Here is a 24,924-nt window from a genome sequence, read left to right as displayed (position 1 = left end):
ACAACTGAAGATGCAAATCCAGGTACAGCAATAAACATTTAAGACAAAAGAATTTTTTATCATTTACAACAAAAGCATGCGACTTAATGGCATTTACATCAAAGATGATGCTTTGATAACAAAAATCTATTGAGAAAGAACACAGACTTAAAGAAAAACTTAATATGGCCCAAACTTGCTTTATATACACTTAAAATATTGAAATTTTCGTGAATAAATATACCATAACTGCTGCCATTGGAACTAGTAATCACTTGGTAATTTCTTACCTCAAAATGCACATTTTTTTGATTTACCCATAATTTCTTACCAAGTAATTATGCGTAAATCAAGAAAATATGCATTTTGAGGTGAAGCAACCAGAACTGTACGCCAAGTTCCTGGTCAGGCACTGCCAGTTCAGCCCCCATGAGTGTATATGTGAAATGCAACACTTTATATGTACTTATTAGGGACGCAGGTGGCGCTGTGGGTTAAACCACAGAGCCTAAGACTTGCCGATCAGAAGGTCGGCGGTTCGAATCCCCATGATGGAGTGAGCTGCTATTGCTCGGTCCCAGCTCCTGCCAAGCTAGCAGTTCGAAAGCACCTCAAAGTGCAAGTAGATAAATAGGTACCGCTCCGGCTGGAAGGGAAACGGTGTTTCCGTGCGCTGCTCTGGTTCGCCAGAAGCGGCTTAGTCATGCTGGCCACATGACCTGGAAGCTGTACGCCGGCTCCCTCGGCCAGTAAAGCGAGATGAGTGCCGCAACCCCAGAGTCGTCCGTGACTGGACCTAATGGTCAGGGGTCCCTTTACCTTTACATGTACTTATTTACACTAAACTGCACTTGCAATTCAGTCAGTTTGGAGAGGTCCTTTCGCAGCTCTTCACAGCCTTTGGTGAGTCCAGGTACATTATGTCAGCCATAGCACTGCTATCTATATGCTTGTTGACACTCTCAAAAAATTCTAAAGATTCATGAGACAGGACTTGACTAGCAGAAGCCATACTTGCTTTGCTTCAGCAAGGCATGCTCTTCTATATACTTCGTTATTTCATCTTCAACAATACTTTCCACAAGTTTCCCTGGGACAGATGTTAAGCTCACTGGCCTGTAATTTTCAGGATCTGCCCGATTTCCCTTTTAAAAAAAATCGGTATAATATTGGCCTCAGGTATGGAGGCTGTTCTTAGGAACAAGTTATATATTTTTGTTAGAAGGTCAGCAGTTTCACCATTGAGTTCTTTAAGAACTCTTGAGTAGATGTTAGCTGGAAAAGGTGATTTGCCAGTTTTACTTTGTATATTAGGCCTAGAACTTTATCTCTCTTTATCCCTGAGACTCCCTTCCTGCAAAAGTTAGTTCAGGCCCTGGGATCTGCCCTATATCCTCTGTTGTGAAGACAGATGCAAATAATTCATTCAATGTCCTTATTCTCCCTGGTCATCCAAAACTCCAACTGCCTCCCTAGACTGTCTCCTGCTACTAATATACTTAAAGGACCTTTGTTGATCTTCATGTTTATAGCAATGTGTTCCTTAAATTATTTCTTAGCATCCCTTGCTGTCTGCTTGCCCCCACTTTTTTTTGGCCAAAGTTTGTGTCCCTTTCAGTTATTTTCATTCAGACAAGAGTTCCATTTTTTTAAAAGGAAGCTGCCTTGCCTCTAATGGCATCTTTGACTCATTAACCACACTAGCACCCTCTTTGCCAGGCTTCCTCAACCTTGGCCCTCCAGATGTTTTGAGACTACAATTCCCATCTTCCCTGACCACTGGTCCTGCTAGCTAGGGATCATGGGAGTTGCAGACCAAAAACATCTGGAGGGCCGAGGTTGAGGAAGCCTGCTCTTGGCCCTCATGGTATCTTTCTTACACACCAGTTTAATTTCTAATATTGCATTTTTAAACAACTCCCAAGAATTTTTGAAAAATCTGACATTCTTGAATTTGCCTTGCAGCTTCATTATTACCAGTCTTCTCATTTTGGGGGAAGTTTCCTCTTTTGTAACCCAATGTGACCATGTTGGATTTTCTTTGTACAGTAATTGGCTATTTACATGTATATAATTTAATAGCTCATTGCTCGTAACTGGCTCAACAACACTTAGATCTTACACCAAGTCCTGTACACCATTTTAGATTTCAACTGGAGCCAGAAGAAACTAGTTTCCCCAGAAAATCTTTTCTTTTTTTGAATGATATCAAGAAATGCTAAGTCTTGCTCAACTGCCCGAAGACTCCAATGATGAATTCTCTTTTCTTTTTTTGTCCAAGGTCACTGACAGGTTATACCCCCCTCGCTCTCACAAAGGCACAAGTAGAGAGAGTTCACTTTCCACCTTCTTGCCAGGAAAAAACCCTGAGCTCCAACAATCCAGGAGGGCTACAGAACTGAAGGGAAGCACGTTCTGGACTCATCAGCCAGGCAGAAGTTCTGCACGACTGTACCTGGGAAGAGGTGTTTTATTTTACATTATGATCATGTATTAGAAGCTGTTTTGAGAATCACGGAAATAAAGGCAAAAACTTTCCAAATAACTAAAAAGCTGTAAATTCAATTAACTTCAAGAGGATTGTTTTTACCATTTATTGGCAATTTGGAAACAAGTTCTCCATTATTCATGACATAGTCTGGATTAAATATATCTTCCAGAAACACATATTCTTTACTCACTAAGCAGATAATTCTTCAGGCACAGGTAGGTAACACCTTGTAGTTTAAACATTAAAGATTTAGTATAGACTAAAGTGCCAGTAGTCTCTGCACCCCAACATCTTTATACAGCCTATCTTTTTTTTTTAAAAAAATAATTTTTATTGGGTTTTTACATTTATACAGCCTATCTTATGCACATTTACTCCGATACATGTCCCTGTAAAGGTAAATGTAAAGGACCCCTGACAGTTAAGCCCAGTCGCAGACAACTCTGGGGTTGCGGTGCTCATCTCGCTTTACAGGCCAAGGGAGCCGGCGTTTGTTCACAGACAGTTTTTCTGGGTCATGTGGCCAGCATGACTAAGCCGTTTCTGGCGCAACAGAACACTGAAACCAGAGCAGCACACGGAAACTCTGTTTACCTTCCCACCAGAGCAGTACCTATTTATCTACTTGCACTTTTGGGCATGCTTTCGAACTGCTAGGTCGACAGGAGCTGGCACTGAGCAACGGGAGCTCACCCCATTGCGGAGATTCGAACCGCCAACCTTCTGATCGGCAAGCCCAAGAGGCACAGTGGTTTAGACCATAGTGGTTTAGCGCCACCCGCGTCCCTACATGTCCCTGTATTTCCTAGTAATTCTGTTAGGAGCACAGTCTGAGGCTGTCCATACTATACATTAGTGTCTATTCTGGTTACACTGCGCTCCCACCGATGATGTTTGAAATATGTTAGCCACAATCCATATGTATCCTGTAGTTTATTGAGAAATACTGCTGTTTGATGCTTTCCCCCTCAAATGAGCTTCCATCCCAATTGAAAACGTCAGCTATAGTGCAGCTGAGGTGTGTATATTTGAGACAGCCACTGCACATGCACAGGTAACAGTTCCAATGAATAGGAGTTCAGCATGGCGAAATAAATCAGGTAGAGTGCAGTGGGTGAAGACATCTCCACGCACTCTCTGGTGTTTACAGCAATGTAAAAGAGCTACTTTAAAGAGTGGACAAAAATGACAACACTGTGTTTCAAATCACAAATATGGTATGTTACGTAGCCTAAGTTTCAAAGATGTCAATAAGGAAGAACCAGATTCAAAATGTTGTAAGATAATACCAATAGGTTCTACCAGGTGTGAGGCAGCAGATCTATGATACTCCATTGCTCTTATTTTACTTTCCTCATCTTCAAAGTAACAAATGGGGACACAAAGAAATGAAATAAAAGGGGAGATTCTAGCCACAGACTTTCTATGTCAGGTTCCATTGGGCCCTATGTTTACCACTTCCAAGTAAAAATCAGATGTGAATAAATCTGATATCACTGTTGGTCCATATAAAGACTCTGAAAAATATTTTATTTTATATCTCACACACTATTTAAATTTACCACTAGTGACATCAGGAACTTCTCTTTACTTGTCGTGCAGACATCCCAATGTTTTTAATGTAATCAGTTTCAGATTCTGTCTTTACTGTATGCTTATACAATTTCAGAAGGTTTAATTCTTCAGATTTCCATTAGTTAATTTATTAAGGGTATTTGCATCATAAAATTCTTCCAACACCTGGTCTTCCTTTTTCTTTTTTTGAAAAATTTACTGGATGTCTAATATAGTTAATATTCAGTAGAATGTGAGAATAATTTTTATACAACTCTGATAGTTAGAAAGATAGATAACTCAATTATTAGATCATCTATCAAAATATTCAGATGTGTAAGAGGCTACTAAAAAGATTGATGACTGAGAAAGTCCACTGATTCTCCAGCCATCATATTCATGCATTTGGCTAGACAACATTTTTCGCTTCCTTCACAAGCAAGCTTCATTACCCATCACTCCACTGAAAAGAGTTTATTATGAGGCTGCCATCTTGGGAAGACTATTATTTAGATGATAAATGTTGGAGGGGGGAGTGTGTCTGGCCTTTTTTTAAAGATGAGCTTTGTGACAGATAAAACAAACAGCATCTACATTTCTAATTAACTTAAATTTGGCAGATACAAATACAGGTCAGTAATGCTATAGTATGCTGCTGGAATATCTTCTATTCTACTGTTAATTTGTAAAATGTAAATGAACTAATTAGAAGAAAAGCAGGATCGTTTGTGACAAACCACTTCTGTTAGTTCTTTGCTTATTGACATTTATGAGCAACTGAACTTCCTTATTCCGATTTAGGATAATTACCCTTATTCATTTAATTTAATTTTTTTTTAAAAAAAATTAAATTAAAACTTCCATTTGGAAAATGCATGCAGAAAATATTACATGGCATAGAATAAAGAAGGATTTAAAAGTCCCCCCCTCAAATTATTATGCTTTAAATGGGGTTTGGAATACTTATGAATATGTCATTTTGTGTACTACATTTTAAAATATCCCAAATAATGTAGCTAATGTTTTAAAATAGATTCTTGCCGCATGACTGTATGGCTAGTATGTCCTAAAGTAAGATGATTCTATTTTTGTCAATTACTTTTAACTTCTTTCTTTACACACACAGCGAAAGCTTTGTAATTTGATTAGCAAAGCACTCATAAAAATTACACAATGGAAGAGGAAATGTAGCTAGGCCTGAGTTTCAGCAAGCAAAGCAACCTTCTTAAATAATAATTTTTAAAAATGTTTTGGTTCTGTTCAGAAAATGTTTCTACCATTCATATGTAGATAAAGACTCAACAATAACATGTACATTCAAAATGTCAGATGTAAATGTCAATTAAAAATTACAAGGAGTTCTGAAAGGTAAGGTCTGTGGGGGCTGACATTCTTTGACATAGTGGAGTGTCTGTGACCAGGCCTTTGGCAAACATAGCAGGATCTATGCTGTCAGCTCTTATCGTACGTAAGCCTAGATGCTTGTCTAATCTGAATGAGAAATACCAAGGAAATTGGAGCTGATGCCTTGCAGTAATATAGATGGAAGCTGAAAGCGCTCTGTCTGTATTATGGAATAGCCTCCAATGATGCAACAATATTTGAAAGATTAGAGGAAAAATATAAAGAAATATAATTCAAACAATGAAAGATCATAGTATTCTGTTTACTTTTAGAAAAAGCACAGAAAAACAGAACAGCCTCAAAAACATTTATAAAAGATTGTCTAAATTTGGTGTACTACTAAAATGCTCAGTATGGAAAACATTTCCCCCAAAGTGAAATTTACTAGCTAATGTAATCTTAATTGCACTTTATGTGACTTTATTCTTGTTGTGTTGCCACCACTGCTGAATTTTTTACTGCAAAGAAAAAGAACACTATCATAAACATACTGTACTGATATCACAAACTTTAGAATTCTGAAGATTAGGCTATTATCCAAACACTAAAAATTTATTCCTTCAGACTAAAGATGCTTTATGCTACTTACTTTGGAAAAATTATCCGTTAACAGCAGAATCCTCTGCACAATCAGAAATCCTACTGAATTAAAGGAGACAGTCCCAGGAAAGTATGCATAGGATTGATTGAAAGAAAAATACACAGCTTACACATAAGCTTTAAAGAAATATACAACTTTCTGCTCAAAAACATTTTACAGGGCTCCTTTGAAGGCCTTTAGGATAACAAGGTTCATGTGAGAAAATTAAAATTCACTACTTTTTATTGCTCTGCGTAGACTCATAATAATTCCTCCCCCACCTGACAATGATAGCCTGAATGAAAAATGACAGTAATTCATGACTCTAAATTCATTCAAGCCCATTTCTGAAACAAGTTAACTAATGCTAGGACAGGCATGGGAGATAAGAGAGGGAGAGAGAATGTGGAATTTGTGAAATTCCATAAGCACTAGAAGGCTTAAGCAATCCTAAGTCCCTGAGTTGGAATAAGGTCAAAACCTTTCAGTATTGTACCAGTGTGTCAAAATATGTCAACAAACCATCATACTGCAGGAAGAAGAATGACCTTTCAGTTCTTTGTGTATTGGCTGCCAATGAAGCTTTGGATACTGGGTATGCATGAACAGTTTTCCTAGATGCTTGACAAATGCAACTCCCAAGGTTTCCACTAAGTCCGTTTGTTGAGCCACTGTGTTTCATTTCACCAATACAACTTTTTAAGCCCCTAAACTGCTAGATATTGACATTGTGCTAGGGAAAGGATGTCTTCCTTTTCCAAACATTTCCAAACAATTTAACTTTACCTCAACGTATCAACTGATAACATTATTATCAAAATACTCAGTACTGTACGTTAAATAACTTTGTCTTCCTCACATCTTTTTGCACATGTGTGATAAATGGCATTTAACAGATGCAAGTTAAAATGGAATTTAAGTTTTACTCTCTTTGACAAAGTTGTTTTTAGAACATTATACTTTTTTATCTTCACCAGGTGCAATTTAGGCTGCAATTCTAAACCCACTCACTTGAGAGTAGACCCACTGAACATTATGCGCAGACATGAATTATTTTATTATTATATGTCTACATCACCCTTCTTCAGAAGATCACAGGGCGGTTTACAATATAAAAGCCCCCAAATATACACCAAATAACAATCCATAGATTGTATAATTAGGCAAAGGCTTGGGAGAAGAGGGTTGTTTTTGCCTGGTGCCTATGTATGTATAGGACTGTGCTATTCTAAGCACACTTAGTATGGAGTACTGGTCACCTTAATCTCAGTGTAACTTCTGAGTGAGGATTTAGGATCACTTGGTGTGTGCCATTTCTAGAAAGCAACTTTGGGTGTGTTGATTAGCAATGAACACACTAGGAAAATTTCGAACACTCCTATTGACTAAATAGGAACTTTCCTATTTAATCAATAGGAGTGTGTGCAGAGTACTAAAGACATTTAGATTACAATTAAATAGTGAAAGATTTCAGTAGATGGAAGGTTTGCTATTCATATTCAAAGAGTGTAGAAGAAATGCTACTCTCATTATGTAGAATTATCATTATTCTAATATCAGTGTCAAAGAAGACATTTTGTTAGTGCCTTCTTCAAACGTAGCAAAGTTACTTCCGATAATAACAGCGTCAAGGTTTCTCCTGGGACTCACTAAAACATAGTCTAGAGACACGACAGCCAGATTTGCAAACAATGGAAATAGTAAACTGACTGCATCCTTACTTACTGTAAGTCATAATTGACAGTGAAGTTACTAATTATTAATTAATCTGTCTCTTGATAGTACTAGTTTACTCATTAGTATATTACAGCAAAATATGCAAGTGCACAGCTTTAGGTTGGAATTCAACTATATAATTAAACCAAATTAGATTTTCATGTACTTTTAATATTTTACCAAACCCAGAGCAATTTTTTGCCATCTTACAGAGCAAAAATGCACCTAGGAGTGGCCACAGTACAGGGGCAGAGCAAGTGGGCATTGCATCAAATGGCCCTACGTTCCATCCATGACATCTCCACATAAAATGAGCACAGGTAGCAGGGCTTCGTAAGAGTCAGTGCTGGAGACTCTGAGATCTGCTAGGCAGGCTACTGGTCTAACTCAGAATAAATGTATCAGCTTTATAGATTCAGCACAGGTATCTCTCAAATGGTTCAAACATGGCAGCTTGGTAGGTTAAGATACATTTCTTCTATCAGTGGGGTGTACCTCTGTGAAATAACTGGGGAAAGCCTGGAAGAAGAAAAAGGCAGAAACAGTAGGACACAAAAGGTTTCAGTGTAGCAGTTACTTTGGGATCACAGGCTTGGCAAGAGAGAGGGAACACGTGTTTGAATGCCTGCAGAAATGAATTTTCAAGGGAAGTTTAATAGTTTTAATTTTAATAATAAGCAGGCTTTTTTTTCAGCTGGAGATCACTGGAGCTCATCTCTGGCACCTCTCATGTGGGCACCATTGCTATTCTAAGAGAATAAGGGAAAGTTCATAGTGAGCTCTGGCACCTCTTTTTTTTTAAATAGAAAAACAGCATTGATAATAAGTGCCTGCCATTGAAGATGAACAAAGGCACCTTCAGAGGATGGACTTTATCCAATGGTGACCTTGCCCGAGTGGAAGGGCCTTTGGCCACTACAAGTCATGGATCCCCGCCACCTACTGCAGCTCTCTGCAATATATCCTATTCTATTTTGGAGGGTACAAAAGTGAGTAGTTGTGTGACCTGACTTGCAAGAACTGAAGTGCTTCCCACAAAGAAGAAGAAGAAGAAGAGTTTGGATTTGATATCCCGCTTTATCACTACCCGAAGGAGTCTCAAAGCAGTTAACATTCTCCTTTCCCTTCCTCCCCCACAACAAACACTCTGTGAGGTGAGTGGGGCTAAGAGACTTCAGAGAAGTGTGACTAGCCCAAGGTCACCCAGCAGCTGCATATGGAAGAGCAGAGACGCGAACCCGGTTCCCCAGATTACGAGACTACCGCTCTTAACCACTGGCTCTCACAAAGACGCCATGAATTTTACCTTTAAAAGGGTGTGTGTAATATTAAGAGGCCAAATTCAGATCATAGGTAAGGGATATGTTCTTGCACTTCTTTACCCAAGCTGAGGTGGTAGAGCTTTCTAGTGTTGTGTGCTATAGGCTGCTACACTGTGAACCCCCACCAGTGCTTGCCCAGTCCCAAGATGCCTCAGGATCTCAGTCGTTAATACTACAGCAAACATACTATGCTTATGCAATGAAAAATGCTGGGGCCCTTAAGCAGGAGCTGCTCAGAGAAGTGGCTGCTTGCCGAGGGGACATCCATTTCATGTCAACATTCTTTCTTTTCTTCCAGACAAATAGCAATAATGTACATATGGCCTACAGTTTAAATAACAAGAAAGAAAGAAAGAAAGAAAGAAAGAAAGAAAGAAAGAAAGAAAGAAAGAAAGAAAGAAAGAATCTACCTGTTCCAGTAACTCCAGAACTGGTCATGTAGATAGGCTTGGTGGCTACACTCATCTCCAAAAGAGGCTTTGCTTTCAATCCAATGAATGATATGACCTTCCACAGCTAAAAGGGGGGGGGGAATAATACATTTTAAAATGAACCCAAACCCTTACAAATTCTTAAATCACAGTAAATGAATATATCTTAATAATCTAACACAAATTATTGTTATGCAAGGCTTCCTCAGTTTTAAACCATACTGAAAAACAAAGTCACTCAATCTTTTCACAGTGTGCTTGCATCTTTAAGGGTTCAATTATTTATGGGCAGAATAACTGGGTATTATGTCCCTAATGAAGCGTTAGGGGAAATACAGAGACTGTGAAGCTTGCGTGGGAAAGGCAGAAACATGGGCACAATATTGCTGTACCATGTTGTACCACAAGATTGGGAAACCTACGCACCTTCAGATGTTGCTAGAGGTGATATGATAACTATTTTCAAATATCTGAAGGGCTGTTACATGGAAGAGGGAACAAGCTTCTTTTCTGCTGCTCTAGAAGTTGGGATCTGAACCAATGGATTCAAGGAGATCCTGACTAAACATTAGGAAAAACCTTCTGATGGAAGTGGCAGCTTTCCTTGTGCGCAAATCTGAATCCCCGCTTGGCTTGGAGCAGCACACTTTTTGGTGTGGTACTGCTCTTTTTATAGTTGTTTTTATTAAAGGATTTTCATGGTTAACAAGGGTACATACAACATCTCTGTTTTCAATTCATAGTGTCCTTTCTACAGGTCAGTTACATTCGGTGTGAGACACTGCTATCATAAGACATTGTGAGGTTGGAGGGGGGTAGTAATTTTCCATTCTTTTGGTATACTAAAATAAATTGTATTTCAAAAGCAAGATGAGATTTTTAAAAAGGTGCATGGGCACAGGTAAACAAATACATGCATGCAAGCCCACAATGGACCTCAGGTTTCCTTGCACTGAGTGGCACGTATATTTTTCTAAAATGATTTTTAAAATTGCTCTTTTGTGCAATTCTGGCATAGCAAGGGCTAGAAGTCAAGTGTTATGTCAACTCCACGATGTAGTTCTAATTCAGTTGCAAGACCAATGCAGGTGCTTAGCACACCTGCTAAACTTGTATATGCCAAGATTTTTCTGTGTGTATTTTTCATCTGTAACAGCCTCGTCAAATGGACCACTGTGTAGCAACACACAAACACACACACTGCAGCAGTGTTGGGACTTTCAGTAAGTGGGGCACAGCTGGATGTCTTTGACCTAATTACCATTTGCAGGATGCCTCTTTAGCTCCCATGATGCAATCTATCATTTGCACCATGGCAGCTAACGTGCATTTGCAACTGGGGCATTAGGAGTGGCAAGAAGTCTGACAAATTATGGTTAAAGTTTGTCTCACGGAGGAACAGTATTTTAGCTTTTGCAATGACTGAGGATAAAGCAGATTTTAAAATATTTGTCTCAGGTCAACAGCTTACACATTTGAATAAATCCAGATGCTTCTATGACATGTTCCTATAACAGGTTTACTTATGGATCAGGGTCTTAGGTCAGTCTGGGATCTAAGTTTTTTTATCCCTCCCTCCCGCTCTGTAATTATTACAGGCATTGTTTCATTACTGTGAATATCTAACAGAGTGTTATGATTATCCTCTGTCTCCCATAATGCCTTTAAGAACGTTAGCTTTTCAGTATAAACACATTCACCCACCAAAGCTTAAAAACCTCATGGACTCACCGACTGGCACCTCTAATATGAAGTCTGGTGTTTTGTCATAACCTTTTGCACGTAACTGATCTTCAGCTATAAAGAGAATAAATATTATAAACAATAGTATTATTCTTTTAACCAGATAGCAGAATAATTAATTTTCTTTTGAACGGAGGTACAAGAATTACTAATGCACTCATACATATCCTTCTTACGCGTGCAATGCTGTGTCAGATTAAATGAACCTTCTTAGCAAACCTGATACATGAATATAAAAATGCTTCTTTGTCATCTCTGCATTTTTATGTCTTCATTATAAACATCATTAATTCACCCTGTCATACAGTACTTTGTTACTGAAAAATATTCAAAATAAAATATTTTAGTTGATTGGATCTCTCTGAAAGTAACCTTAAGAAATAGTTCATTGTTATCACAATGAAGACATGCTGTACTTTCCGCTCAATTTATACGTTGCGTGGAAATGAGTATAAAATCAAATCACTTAAAAGTTATTATAGGACACAGAAGTTATTCTAGCCTCTTAATTTGCTTCCATGTTGAACTATCTAGCATTGAGCTATCACATTCCAGTGGCACATAGACAGACACAAAGTCCAAGTTCAAACATAATGTGAAATTGTCACTTTTCAATTTGAGGATGAGCTGAGGCAAGCCTCGGGTTCACACGTTTCACCCAGAGGTGGATTTAGGTTAGTGCAATTGGTAGTGGGTGCCGTGCTGCAGGGGAGTGTAGATGGAGCATGAGAAACAGGAGGGACATGCTGAATTTTAGCATCGCACAGAGTGCTGCTGAAATTTGAGAGCCTAAAGTCTGCCAGTGCTTCACCGTCCCCTTTACTTATATGCAAGGAGATAGAAATTAAAAGCTTCTTTTTTGGCAGTTTGCACTACACTGAAGTTTCCCATCAGCTGTGTTCATACACAGCAGAAAGCCAACGTTCTTTGCTTAATAAACAATACCATGCATGAGCTGTATGATGGTACATGTAAACTAATCATTCTCATTTTTCTTCTTTTCTTTTCTGGGAAAACAAACCAGGAAGGGGATAGCTTAGCGTTGTGTCTGAATCTGGGATCACTTTCTCCCTAACAAATCAGCAAGCCAACAGCAAACCATGATTCAAGGCTGACTAGCAACAATAGTTAATCAAAATATGAGAAATCATGAGACCCTGGTTTGTTATGATTCGCTGTGATTGGATAAAATGACACTTTTCTGGATTTAAATGCAACAGGAAACTGTTGCTTGTTTCAAACTGCAAATGGAAGCTTTAACTTTTTACCCTTATGAATGAAGAAGGAGGATGGGGTATTCAAGCCTGAGACTTTGGCATTTCCTCAAATTTGCATATTTTACTTGAGGTTTGAAGTGGTACATCTTGTATTCTATCATAGGCTACTAGAATTCACCTGATTCTGAAAAGTGCTTTTGATATTTATGAATGTCAATTTTTGAAGAATGCTTAGGAAAAAAACTCTTCAAGTATTGATTCTCTGAGTGGAAGACACACTACAGTGGCTTTCTAGTATTTGAAAATAGTATTCTGTTATGGTCTACTAGTATGCTCAAATCATAACATGTATTGAGCATTGATGTAAACTCCATCAATAATATCTTAATAGATATAAAAAGTATGTAAAATATTTATTTAATTATTAATTATTTTTTAAATGACATTACTACTGTAGTAGGTGGGGATCTCACTTTTGGCTAAGCCTTTCTAGATGAAAAACAACAACTTTCTTGCATTGAGTATTTACCAATCAACACAGCAAAATCCAAAGAGTGAGATCATGCTTTCTAGGGAAGACCAATGATTACTTAACTACAGTGGTACCTCGGGTTAAGTACTTAATTCATTCCAGAGGTCTGTTCTTAACCTGAAACTGTTCTTAACTTGAAGCACCACTTTAGCTAATGGGGCCTCCCGCTGCCACCAAGCCACCGGAACACGATTTCTGTTCTCATCCTGAAGCAAAGTTCTTAACCTGAAGCACTATTTCTGGGTTAGCGGAGTCTGTAACCTGAAGTGTATGTACCTGGGGTTCCAATGTAATAAGAACTGCATTAAGCAAGAGTTAACTGCAAAAAATTAAAGTGATACTTCTACAATGAACAGCAATAATATTCTTACAAAGGTTAACATTTTGCATTGTTCAGATTAGAGATAATGCAAGAAGGCTTAATATACTTGTTCAAAAATATGAAGGAATAAACATGCTTCTAAGGAAACCAGTGAATTCCTCCTGTATGGAGGTTGTTGTTTTCTTTTTAATACATGAAGCATTATGCAGCTAATATTTCTTATGCTTCCTACTGAGTCTCCTAAGACCTAGATTATGGCTAATATCTCATGACACCAAAAGTAATACAGCAGCTGATATTAAAGCATTTTTCCCAGCTACTTATTCTATAAAATATTAATTGCTAGCTTGTGCCCGTGCAGTATGGGGTATTAGGTAACTGAGTTCCTGCTCAAGTCTAAATCAATAAAAGATAACATGTACCTCATCAATCATTTCTTAGCCTCTCTTTACTACCTAATACAGGATATCTATGGAGACCTCTTTTGGAAAAGCTACTGAGATGTGGAATGTTTAGGTACTAGATTAAAATATAAAATCTTACCTAAAAAAGATATATTTTTCTCCAAAAGCATTTCTTGCAATAAGACTTCATGCTCATGTCCAACTGCACTGATTTTTTTCCATCAAGGAAGGAAAGGCATAGTGTTTGAAATAAAATTCAGTTTTAGAATTATATGACGCTGAATACAGTTATGTGGCAGTGAATACTGACTAGCTTTGGTGGAATATTCCAATTTCCCCCCCCTGAAGCTGTTTTTAATCCACAAAGTAGAAAGAGAAAGAAGCATTAGTGGGCCACACAAAGAATGCCAATATATTATTTATTTAAAATATATCCTAACCTTAATCCAAAGCTCTGAGGGTAGGTAACAATAACTTTGGCAAAATAAGAAGTCTGTATTAGTTAAAATCACACATAAATATTTAGGTTCAAATGAGAGCAGGGTCTAATAATTTCCCTGAGCTGAACTTCTGATTCTACTTTGCTTTTGCTATTTTTTAAAACTGTTTTGTTATGCTTTTTAATGGTTGCTTTTATTGTACATTTTAATTATGGGAGTATTAGCACCCAATAGAATTGTTAATGCGTATTTTAATTATGTGTTGATTTTTATAGTTGTAAACCACTCAGAAGCCAGCTAGTGGCTCCATTCAAAAGCCAAGCAGACACATTTTGCCCGAGAAACAATCTTCAATAGTACTCCAAATGATATAATCTGAATGAGAGGTAACCAGACCATAAATTACTGTGATCAGGCTATCGCTGTCTAGGAACCGTTGTAGCTAATAAACCAGTCATAGTTGAGAGAAGACATTCTGTACGACTGCAAACACATAAGTTTCCAGTGAGTAAGTCGAATCAAAGAGTGTCTCCCAACCACAAACCTGCTCCTTGATTAGGAGTGTGAAAACAGGTTGTCCATCTAATTCCTGAACACAGAAACCACTAGTCACAGAAATTCAGTCCTCTCACAATTTAGTTTTGATTTATTAGCCCACATCCAACCCATCAAAATGGACAGTGATCAGAGAACAGTTAGAACCTGCATAGTCTCAGATGCCAATGAGAAATACGGCATACTGATGCTGCCCAACTCCCAAACCCCTTATGACCTCACCCATGAGTCTCATATAGATATCTCCTAGGGCCATCCTTTCTACCCAATCTTTATGTAGAAATGGAATCACCATAATGCCATGCATTCCATTCCCACACCAAAGAGCCAGCTTAGTAGGATACTGTGCTTCATTGTATTGAAAGCCACTGAGAAATTCAGCAAATAATATGCACCTCTTCTTTCTATACATTCATCTGAAATCTGTTTCATTATGGAAGTTATCATAGAATATATCTCTGCACTGCTACCAACCTTTGTTATATCGTGATAGAAAAAGCAATTTATAATTATGAATAAACTATCAGCTGATGAATTTACTTCATAGATGTTTTTAAAACATTTTAACTATAAATGGATTTCCCATTCTTATTAATCTCTAATTTCTAGAAGGAATAACAGCTGGAATACAAAAAGAAGAAGAAGAAACAGCACCACACAAATATAACATTGCAATGGAAATCATGTACTGCATTAAACTCTAATATAATGACAGAGCCAAAGAAAGAAAATGAATGATCACAAAAAATGTAAGATAAATTCTACGAACAAAATTTATAATGTACCATAAGCAGAAACACTTAGACTTGGCCTACAGTAATACCCGTTATTGATGTATGGCACTGATCATGGGGCAAAACTTGTAAATAACCTCACGAGCCATTTTCTACTCATGCAATCCAGCAGTCTAGTTTCCCGTAAGCAGCCAAACTATTACTGAAAAATAGCCTCCTGGCATTTACAAAGAGGTTGACTTCATTCTTTAGTCCATGCATATATAATTAGATAGTTGTATTTAAAATCAATATGCAATCCTTAGAAGACATTATGCTTTTAAAACCTTAACTTTAAATTGATTTAAAGCTACTTTGTATGCCTTAAAATTAACAACTAAGGCTGTAAGCCTAACCCCACTTCCCTAGGTGTAGGGTTGCAACCCTAACCATGTCTGTTCAGAAGGAAGTACCGGTACTATTCCATTCAACTGGACTTAGTCTCAGGTAAATGAGGTCAGCATTGAAGAAATTCAAAAACATATATTCACAAATAATGCCTTCCTACACAGTCTGGGATAATGCAACCTGTCCCATGGCTGACAATTTTTTTAAAATGGTGTTCCATGAAAACTGATCAGGAATTATGATGATCTACAATGTGCATGAAATACCATATAGCAAATATCATTTAACTAATCCTATAAACTGCTGCTGTATTACAGTTTTCTCAAGTGCATTGTTTTTTCACCCTATGCAATGGTCAGATGTAGCTCAGAAAGGCTGCACAATCCTGCACTAATGTACCATGCTGATAAAGCAATTTATGTAGCACAGAAGGAATCTCACTGCCTCCTCTGGGGTTCCCAAAATAAGTTAATGGAAACAAAGTTTCCTGATAATCTACTCCAGCATCTACCCCTGCAAAACCTCTCCAGAGGCTTGTGAGGACCTTTTGAAACATCTGGGGATGGTGTGCTGTGTGAGGCGGGGGAATTGTTCAAAACAGGATTGGGTGTGAGCCCACTAAGTGACCTTTATGATTGAATAGGGATCTGAATGCTATTATTTAATTTGTGACTTGTGAGCAGGCCCAGGTGCATATTTTGCAACACTGAATTAAAAGTTCCTACATATAACCAAGCCATGTAGAACAGTAGATGGGAAGTTTCAGGCATACAGGCAGCTGTGCTGTTTCTCATTAATCTCTCTCAAAGGCACTATGGAAGGCACTTTGTCGCTCTCAAAGAGTTCTCTGAAGTATTTTATTTTTGTTTTATGCAAGTAGGTAGACCTCAGGTCATGGGATCTACTTTGTTTTTAACTAGAACCCCAGTATCTAATGCCAGAGCTATGTGCAAAGCAGTAGCTTGCAGGAAGAGCAATGGAGCGGGGCAGAATTAATTACCTACTTCACCCCACTAAGTGCTATGTGGGACTGATTTGCACACACAGTTGTGGAGATGTTGCATTGGCAGAGACCAAAGCCCTGGTGTTCCCTAGCCCTGGACGTTACGTGGTAGGCATCAGGGAGGCGGGGGCAAGTCTCCCTATGGCTACCATAGAACCTTCAAAGAGTAGCAGCTGAAAAAGGCTCAGCATGGTCCCCACAGAGCCTTCATTAGGCGCCCTTCTATTAGGAAGCAGCATACTGCCCAGTTGCCCAAATGAGGAGATATCCTGGATGCCCTAGAGAACTGACCTGCACGTTACATGATGGCTTAGCAGGACTGTGTGGATGTGCAGGTTCCTGGATAGAAGCTCACAGCTGCTTTGAACTTCTCTGGTCTTTTTTGCTATGCTGAGCTAAGCCAAACTTTGGCTTAGCTCGTCGTCCAAACTGGGGCTTGTGGTTAAGCTCTCTCCTCACTAACCACAAACCGCAACCCACTGGCTGATCATGCTATGTGAACCAGGCCATTTTGTGGGGAGAGCCATCCTGAGTACACCTGATATAGGAAACCAGATAGAATTTGCTGAAGTAATCATTCACTTTGATTTTACCATGCTTTAAAAATTACCTGTTTATATTTTCAATTTTGGATTTTTTGAGCTTTTTGGAAAGGTAGTACCAATTTAAAAATTATTATACAAATAAAACTTGGGCGGAGATCTCACCTGGGGCTGGCATACAATTTTTTTACCATCCTAAAACTCATTATTTCCTGATAATATCCAGGGGACAAGTGATATAAAAAGGGACAGCCCCTAGACTGGGGGGAACCTATGGCCCTCCAGTTGCTGTTGGACTACAATTCCCATCATCCTTGACCACTGCCCATGCTGACTGGGGCTGACTGAGTCCAACCATATTTGCAGAGCTGCAAGTTTCCTATCCTTGCTCCAAACAGTAAGAAATTTTTCAGTTTATAGACTTGAACGGAATTACAGGTCTCCTCTACATTGAAGAACTCAGTTCACCATCATCTTTCAAGTACTATGCAGAGTCCTAGTCTGAAGCACTGAGATCCCATTATAAGGCTTTAGGAAGCTTCCTGTTCATCAGCTATCTTGAACTGTATTTGTCCACTTTGGACAGATGCAAGAACATGCTACTGGTAAGCCAGATATTGTCACTTTTTCAAATACCCTTTGTCCAATGGAAAATGCAAAGCAGGTAACAATTTTTATAGTACTATGTAAGTTATGACAGCTAATAATTTGATACAAGATTACATATTTCATGTGACCAACAGCAACAGGATTCCATCTAAGCACAGGAAATGTATATCTACTGAACTGACAACTTTCATATGGCATATCTGATGTTAGTTAAACAGTGTAAGAGACAGGATCTGCAATGACCCTCTTGTAGTTGATTGAATGTAAAAGAGAGGAGTATGATATGTGTTTTGTGAAGCAGAACTTTATGTCAGGTTAAAGCCAGACACGTCTCCTCCACAGAGTCTAAGCTCATCAATTGTGCACCTAAACTTTTACGAGAAAGGATACTGTTTGATGCAGTCCACCAGCGGTCCATAACAATAGTCATTCACAGTACACTGCAGACAAATAAGAAAAGTAGTACAGTGATGGGCAACTGCAGAACTATTACAGTTAAACAGAATCCTAAAAAACAGTAATTACTTTTCTTCATAAGGGCTATCAAAAGCTTTTCAGAGTTAGTCACGGAAAACAAAAATTGCATGCTTTTTATTCTCTATAAAAACAACCCATTAAAAAGCGAAATGCTCTCTTCACAAATATTGCATTGCCATTTATGCATTGCCTGACCTCAGTGATAGATTATGATGACAGTAATTAAATGAGGTTTAAAATCCTTTACATTGCTAGGCAGATAACGGCACAGCCACCAAGAGATGAATACCTGATAGATCTGGTTTGCTAGAATTATATCTGGAATCTGAGAAGGGTCCCGCAGCATACTGTTTATAAGAGTTTTGGAAGCTGTGGAGGAAGAAGATGATACTGTAAGTGTTGCTGGAAACATGTCACTAACCAGCTGCCGGGTGGTGGTGGGGAGTGAAACATGCTAAGAAAACACTAATAACATCTGAATGCATTCCATTTTCAAAACTGATGTAATCCTGCACAGTTTTGTATGCACAAATCACCTAATTCAATAAAATGTAAGCAGTGCACAATTGTGCACTTGACCGCCATGATTCAGAAACTAGGTGAGTAATTATAACATTCTTTTAAACATGGAAAATGGTATTACCGGTACATTACAGTAAAATGGTGATGATGATGATGGCAACAAACAAGCATTTTAAATAATTATATTCTGCTTTAAATTTCAAAATGGCTTAAAATTGAAAATGGTAACAAATGAACCACCACCACAAAAAACAAGTTGTAGGATTTAAAGTTATAGGATTTAAAGATCAACACTAGCACTAGTGCAATGAGGTGTCTCCCGAGACAGATGGATACCAACCATTACAATGCTGTACTTGCCTTTCTACATATAAAATGAAAGGTGTTAAATTAAGTTTAACTCAGAGTAGACTCATTGAAATGTTAATTTCAATGGGTTAACTTCCGTGGGTCTGCTCTGAGTAAAACTGTGTATCTTCTATGCCCCTTCTTCCCTGAAACCTCAGCTTCCGCATCAGTGGTGCCAGGTACACTTCTGTGGAAAGGAAATTCCACAACTTACTAAACATAACACCCGAGAGGGTCTTTTAAATATTTGAGGTATTTGAGGTCTCCCAGCAAAGTTGCATATGGAGGCAAGGAAGGTCCTTTCCTCAAATTTGTTGTTGTTTAGTCATTTACTCGTGTCCGACTCTTCGTGACCCCATGGACCAGAGCATGCCAGGCACTTCTGTCTTCCATTGCCTCCCGCAGTTTGGTCAAACTCATGTTGGAGCTTCAAGAACACTGTCCAACCATCTCATCCCCTGGCATCCCCTTCTCCTTGTGCCCTCAATCTTTCTCAACATCAGGGTCTTTTTCAGGGAGTCTTCTCTTCTCACGAGGTGGCCAAAGTATTGGAGCCTCAGCTCCAATACTCAAATACTAAAGTATAAAACTATAATCCTGTGGAGTCAATTTGTATGAATAGGGAGAAGCTGCAGTAGCTGTTCCATCCCTCCATCTATCATATGTCCACATACTGATCATATGCAGACATCATATGCAGAGATCCTCATATTCACCTTCCTAGAATATCACATGTACCTAAAGCGAAATTTCAGCACAGACACCAGAATTTGCTTTTCAAATCCCACAGTGTACTTTCACTTATCTTTGGAGAAGGGTTTTTATTGGAAAATGCACCCCTGCCTTTAAAAAGAGTATAACAAACAAAAAGTAATACAGAATTAAAATACAGAAAGTTGTTTCTCTGTTCATGCCACTGTTTTGCCAAGGCACAAGGGAGATTGATTACAGCATTTATTAAATAAATGTTACCTTAAAATGTCAGGCCTTACAGTGAATACAGAAGGTTGAACGCCGCCCCTCCCCATTAATCTGATGAAGGGTAGGATATCAATTGACCAAATAAATAAAATGAACACCTATATAATACCCAATATAAACTAGCATATAGCTTTAAAAACAAAATGTAATAATTTTGGTACAGTATTTTAAAAGGTGGAACTTATTAAAATATTTGCAAGTACTTAGTTGTCAGGGAGAGTTTCAATTATTTTCTTGAAATTATGAACTGACCTGGACCCATGATCATCATCTGACACCCTTCTCCCTGTGCCTCCTCTGTGAGAGGTCCAAAAAGTGGCAACGTGAGAGTGGGCCTTTTCTGTGGTGGCTTCCTGTTTGTGGAATGCTCTCCCTAGGGAGGCTTGCCTGGTGCCCTTTGGTTGCCAGGTGAAAAGGTTTCTCTTTTCCTTTACCTTTGGTTGCCAGGTGAAAAGGTTTCTCTAAAACCAGGCCTTTGGCTGATTAACATTTCCATGAGCATTTACAGTGGATCCTCCCGATACGAATTACACTAAATTTGTTCTGGGGGTCCATTGCAACCTGAAAGGTCTGTAGGCAGAGGCGCCGCTTCAGCGCACGGCACGATTGAGCGCTTCTACGAATGCACGTACGGAGAAACCCAGAAATATACACTTCCGGGTTTGCCGTGTTCGTAACCCGAAAGTTACATATCCAGAGTGGTACGTAACTAGAGGGTCCACTGTAGATGTATTTGTGGATGGGAGTTATCAGTTTTCTATTGTTTTATTATGTATTTTGTATTATCATTTTGTATTTTTATGTTGTGACCTGTCCTGTGATCTTTGGATGAAAGGTGGTATACTAACTAACTAACTAACTAACTAACTAACTAACTAACTAACTAAATACTACTACTACTACTACTACTACTACTACTACTACTACTACTTATGGAAAACCACAGCAGCTATATTTAATAAACACAGCAGCTATATTTAATAAACTGAAGCCATCCATTAAACATCAATCCATTTTCTTATGCTGAGCATGAACTAGATTACATGTTTATATTTCCAAATAAATACTGCAAATGCTTAAAATATATTTATTGCCATTAACTTAATTAGGATGCTAAACAATAATTAAACTGAAGCCAGACAGGCTAATCTGTTCTAGGATTAGTATTTCCATAATTTTTTCCTAGGATTCTATATTTTACATTTAATCCACATGTTCATGTAAAAATAGCCAAAGCAAATCAGTACAAAAGAAATATTTTCCTCCCCACCCCCTTACCAGCATAATTCTGACCACCAAAAGGCAGACAATTTGGGAGGGGGGGGGACTATTAGAGCTCTGGTTTAGCTTAATCGCCATGGGAAGGAATTTCTTTATTTCTTTATTTTCTTTAATTTATATACCATACTCCATACAAAAATCCCAGTGTGGTTTACATAACAAAAGCATCTGCTCAACAGATACTCTACAAAATATTGCAAATCCCGCAGCAGCGGCCCAATACAATACCAATTCACTGAACCTCCCACAAATTCCTGTGTGAAGAGGTCAGTGTTTTGGAGAGGTGAGCCATTGTCGTAGCTGCCTTGCCAACACACTTGTCCAGCTCAGGGTCAGATGGCGAAGTTGCTGGTTATGGTGGAGCCAATGTAGACAAAATCATCTACCACCTCAAGCATGTGGTCACCAATGCTGATGTGTAGAGTGCTGGTTGCATCCTGACCCAATATGTTAGAGTTCATCAGGCTGATAGTGAGGCCGAACTCTACGCAGGCTTGGGAAAAACGGTTGATGAGACACTACTTGCCACTAAACCCATCTGGGCCTCAAATGATCAAAGTACGGATGAGAACTGTTATATTGTGAATTGTCCAGTTGTAGGAGAATGGCACTTCTTGCTCTCATAGCATATTGGGCAAAAATTACCATGTAGTGGATTCTCTCAGCTGAACTGGAAGATTGTTATGGGACACAGGTTACATGTGTGGGATGGGAGTGGGCCAAGCTTTTCACTGCTTTTAATGAGAGAGTTAGAGCATATGGAATGCTGCCCCAAATTGCATCCCTGCAGAGAGATCTTCCCTTCCATTTGTCATAACATCATTACCGCATGGACAAACATCATTGCATTGAGACTCCCCATGCCACAATCATGGCAGCCACAATCAAGGACGTGAAGAATTACCAGATGATAGCAGTTATCCATGGCAAAAGCTTTTCTTAGCATTTCAGCAGAGATGAGTAGAATTTGGCATGGGGTTGTGTTTTCATGGTGGCTATAATAGATGCCCAAAGTATAAATATTCTGTTGTTGTTGTTGTTGTTGTTGTTGTTGTTGTTGTTGTTGTTGTTGTTGTTATTTTATTATTATTGAATAGTGCATTGTCATTTCCTGTGCAATCCCTGTCGAAAAGAGTCACACAGTTCAGGAAAATTTGGGTACGCATATCAAGTTTTCAGAGGCATTTTAAAAGACTTTTAAAATGCAGCCACTATATGTCTAATATGCATCTCCGACATGGTGTCGTTTACAAGCATTGAATGACAGATGACAAGACGGCTATCTGGAAGCAATCAGATCACCTGTGCAAAAAAAACTTCCAAATGAACTTCATTATCAGCCTGATAATTATCATTATGCATGTTTGTTGCATGTGAACTAGCAATTAAAATAAGCTTATCTAATGAAAAAAGTAATTATAGCATCTTCTCAGCGTACATATTTTGTTGGGGATAGATGACCAGTCGCACCAACTTAAAATGAATTAATATTCTCTTGGTAATATGGCTTTTGTGCTATCGCCAACTCCTTTTAGACAAGGAAGATGCTTCCCTGAAAACCATCCTTGATCAGCGGAACCTATGAAACTGGCACTATATGAGAAAAAATATCCAGCCAAGGAGCTTTCACCATTAATAATGGCAGTGTATAATTATTAAATTTAAAGTTAATGGAGATTGCAAGAAAATACAAAGCAAAAGTAACAGATAAAGGGGAGGAAGACTAGCACTTCAGAAAGCAAGCAGAGAGTGCATATTTGAATATTTTCCCACAGCAAAGATGTGGTTGTACATAGAAAACTGCAATGGCTCCCTGACGTTCTAACTTTCCACCAACAGGAAGAAAGTGCTGACATAGAGGATCATCTTCATGAGTACATTCTGAAGTCATAGAGTCCTAGGTGAATTAAGTACAACTTATATGGAGTAGATCAGTAGAAGACCCCACTGATCAGCGTGCCCGCTGTTTCTTTGTGCTATTTCTGTATTTAACACAGGTATATATTGCTTTACATAAAACAACAAATGGTGTACAACATAAAATTTCATTGGGCTAGGAGGCTCGGACCTTCCTAAACAGAGCTCCATTGACACAGGGGTCCTAGTGCTGGATTTGACAACTGAAACTGCTAAAACCAGGTTGCTAGCAGCTTAAGCGCTTTCCTTCCTGTCAATAGTGTTACTCACATCCAAGATCCAATCCACAGGACTAGAACCCCTGTCAAGAGCTCTGGTAGGAAGCGAGTTGAGCAGCTTCTATGAAGAAGCAAGTCACAGTGCTTCTTTTAAGTGGTCAGCCACAACATGTGGAGAAATGTACACTCCATCAGTTACACTTCTAACAGAACAGAAAAACTAGGATTTCAATTCTTTTTAATGATGCTTCTTTGGTTGTGAAGAAAGACTTGAACATATGACTAAAACATATCTTAAGCCAGAAATAAAATCCCGAATATATCCCAAATTTATTTAAAATTTCTATTCATATATTACGGCTGTCGTTTTGAGCTGGTGCCATATAGCAGCATTTCTGGTGACCTTTTTACAAAGTGGTTATAAAGTAAGAATTGGCTCTGAGTCAACTGAAGCAACAAAGCAAGGATTCTACTAGTATAGTGATAATATATTAGCAGGTCAATTGAGACACCAGGCTACAAAGTGATTAAGAATGGAAGCTTAAGAGCTTAGAGTGACAGAAGTATTTGTTTGTTTTGTGTGTGTGTAAGAAATCACAGACAATTTTGTTTCTATTTGACTTGTCCCCTAACAGTCTAACGTATTATTGGTACCAAGCTTGCAGAGAGCAATAGTAATAAACTCCCTGTTCATGTAAAATATTATGCAGCTAACAACGGTCAAAATTAAACGACGAGGTTTAATAGAAATAGTATCTAAGTGCATGGCAGTGTTACTGTGGCATTGAAATCAAGAGAAAACTAAAACTAAGTATTTTCCAGTTATTGCTGCTGATTGTGGAGGAAACATATATAATGGTTTAAACCATATATAATGGTTTAAAAAGCAAAAGGTATACAAAACTACAAAAATTAGGTACTGCTTAAAAGAAAGTTTAAAAATAAATCAGTATGCAACTGCTATAGCACACAAATATGAAGGTTACTGTGTTGCTCCTGTGAACCTGCATCTTGTATTTTTGTGTGTCATACAACCGGGGGGGGGGGGGGGGGGGAGGGGAAGGCTGAAGTGAGAACAGTGTGTTGTCAGCAATCTACCCTTTAAACTGCTTAGACCTGGAAGGCACACACACTGCTTTATTTCTTTACTCATTTTTCTCCGAGATTGGTACATCTGAAATACCTTCCTCCAGATCTATACAGCACTACCGTTCA

At 38.4% G+C, this 24,924-nt stretch overlaps 1 protein-coding gene across 6 annotated transcripts in view; it reads right to left on the bottom strand.

Annotated features, from left to right (window-relative positions):
- Positions 1–24,924, bottom strand: part of CDIN1 (CDAN1 interacting nuclease 1) — a 125,044-nt gene that overhangs the window by 36,662 nt on the left and 63,458 nt on the right. For 4 of the 6 annotated variants that reach the window (XM_081865749.1, XM_081865752.1, XM_081865751.1 and 1 more), the window contains 5 exons: positions 18,732–18,811; positions 18,356–18,405; positions 13,835–13,902; positions 11,209–11,274; positions 9,457–9,562 (listed from right to left, as the gene is read on the bottom strand). In XM_081865749.1, the coding sequence (XP_081721875.1) occupies positions 9,457–9,562; positions 11,209–11,274; positions 13,835–13,902; positions 18,356–18,405; positions 18,732–18,811 (370 nt within the window). Of the gene's footprint in view, positions 1–6,017; positions 8,244–8,330; positions 8,474–9,456; positions 9,563–11,208; positions 11,275–13,834; positions 13,903–18,355; positions 18,406–18,731; positions 18,812–24,924 lie in introns of those variants that run through there. The other 2 variants (XR_014157401.1, XM_081865750.1) reach the window with 2 other exon arrangements.

The sequence above is a fragment of the Podarcis erhardii genome (assembly GCF_964252035.2).
Source record: "Podarcis erhardii genome assembly, chromosome: 1".
Taxonomy (NCBI): domain Eukaryota; kingdom Metazoa; phylum Chordata; class Lepidosauria; order Squamata; family Lacertidae; genus Podarcis; species Podarcis erhardii.
This window is presented reverse-complemented; position numbering and strand designations above follow the sequence as displayed.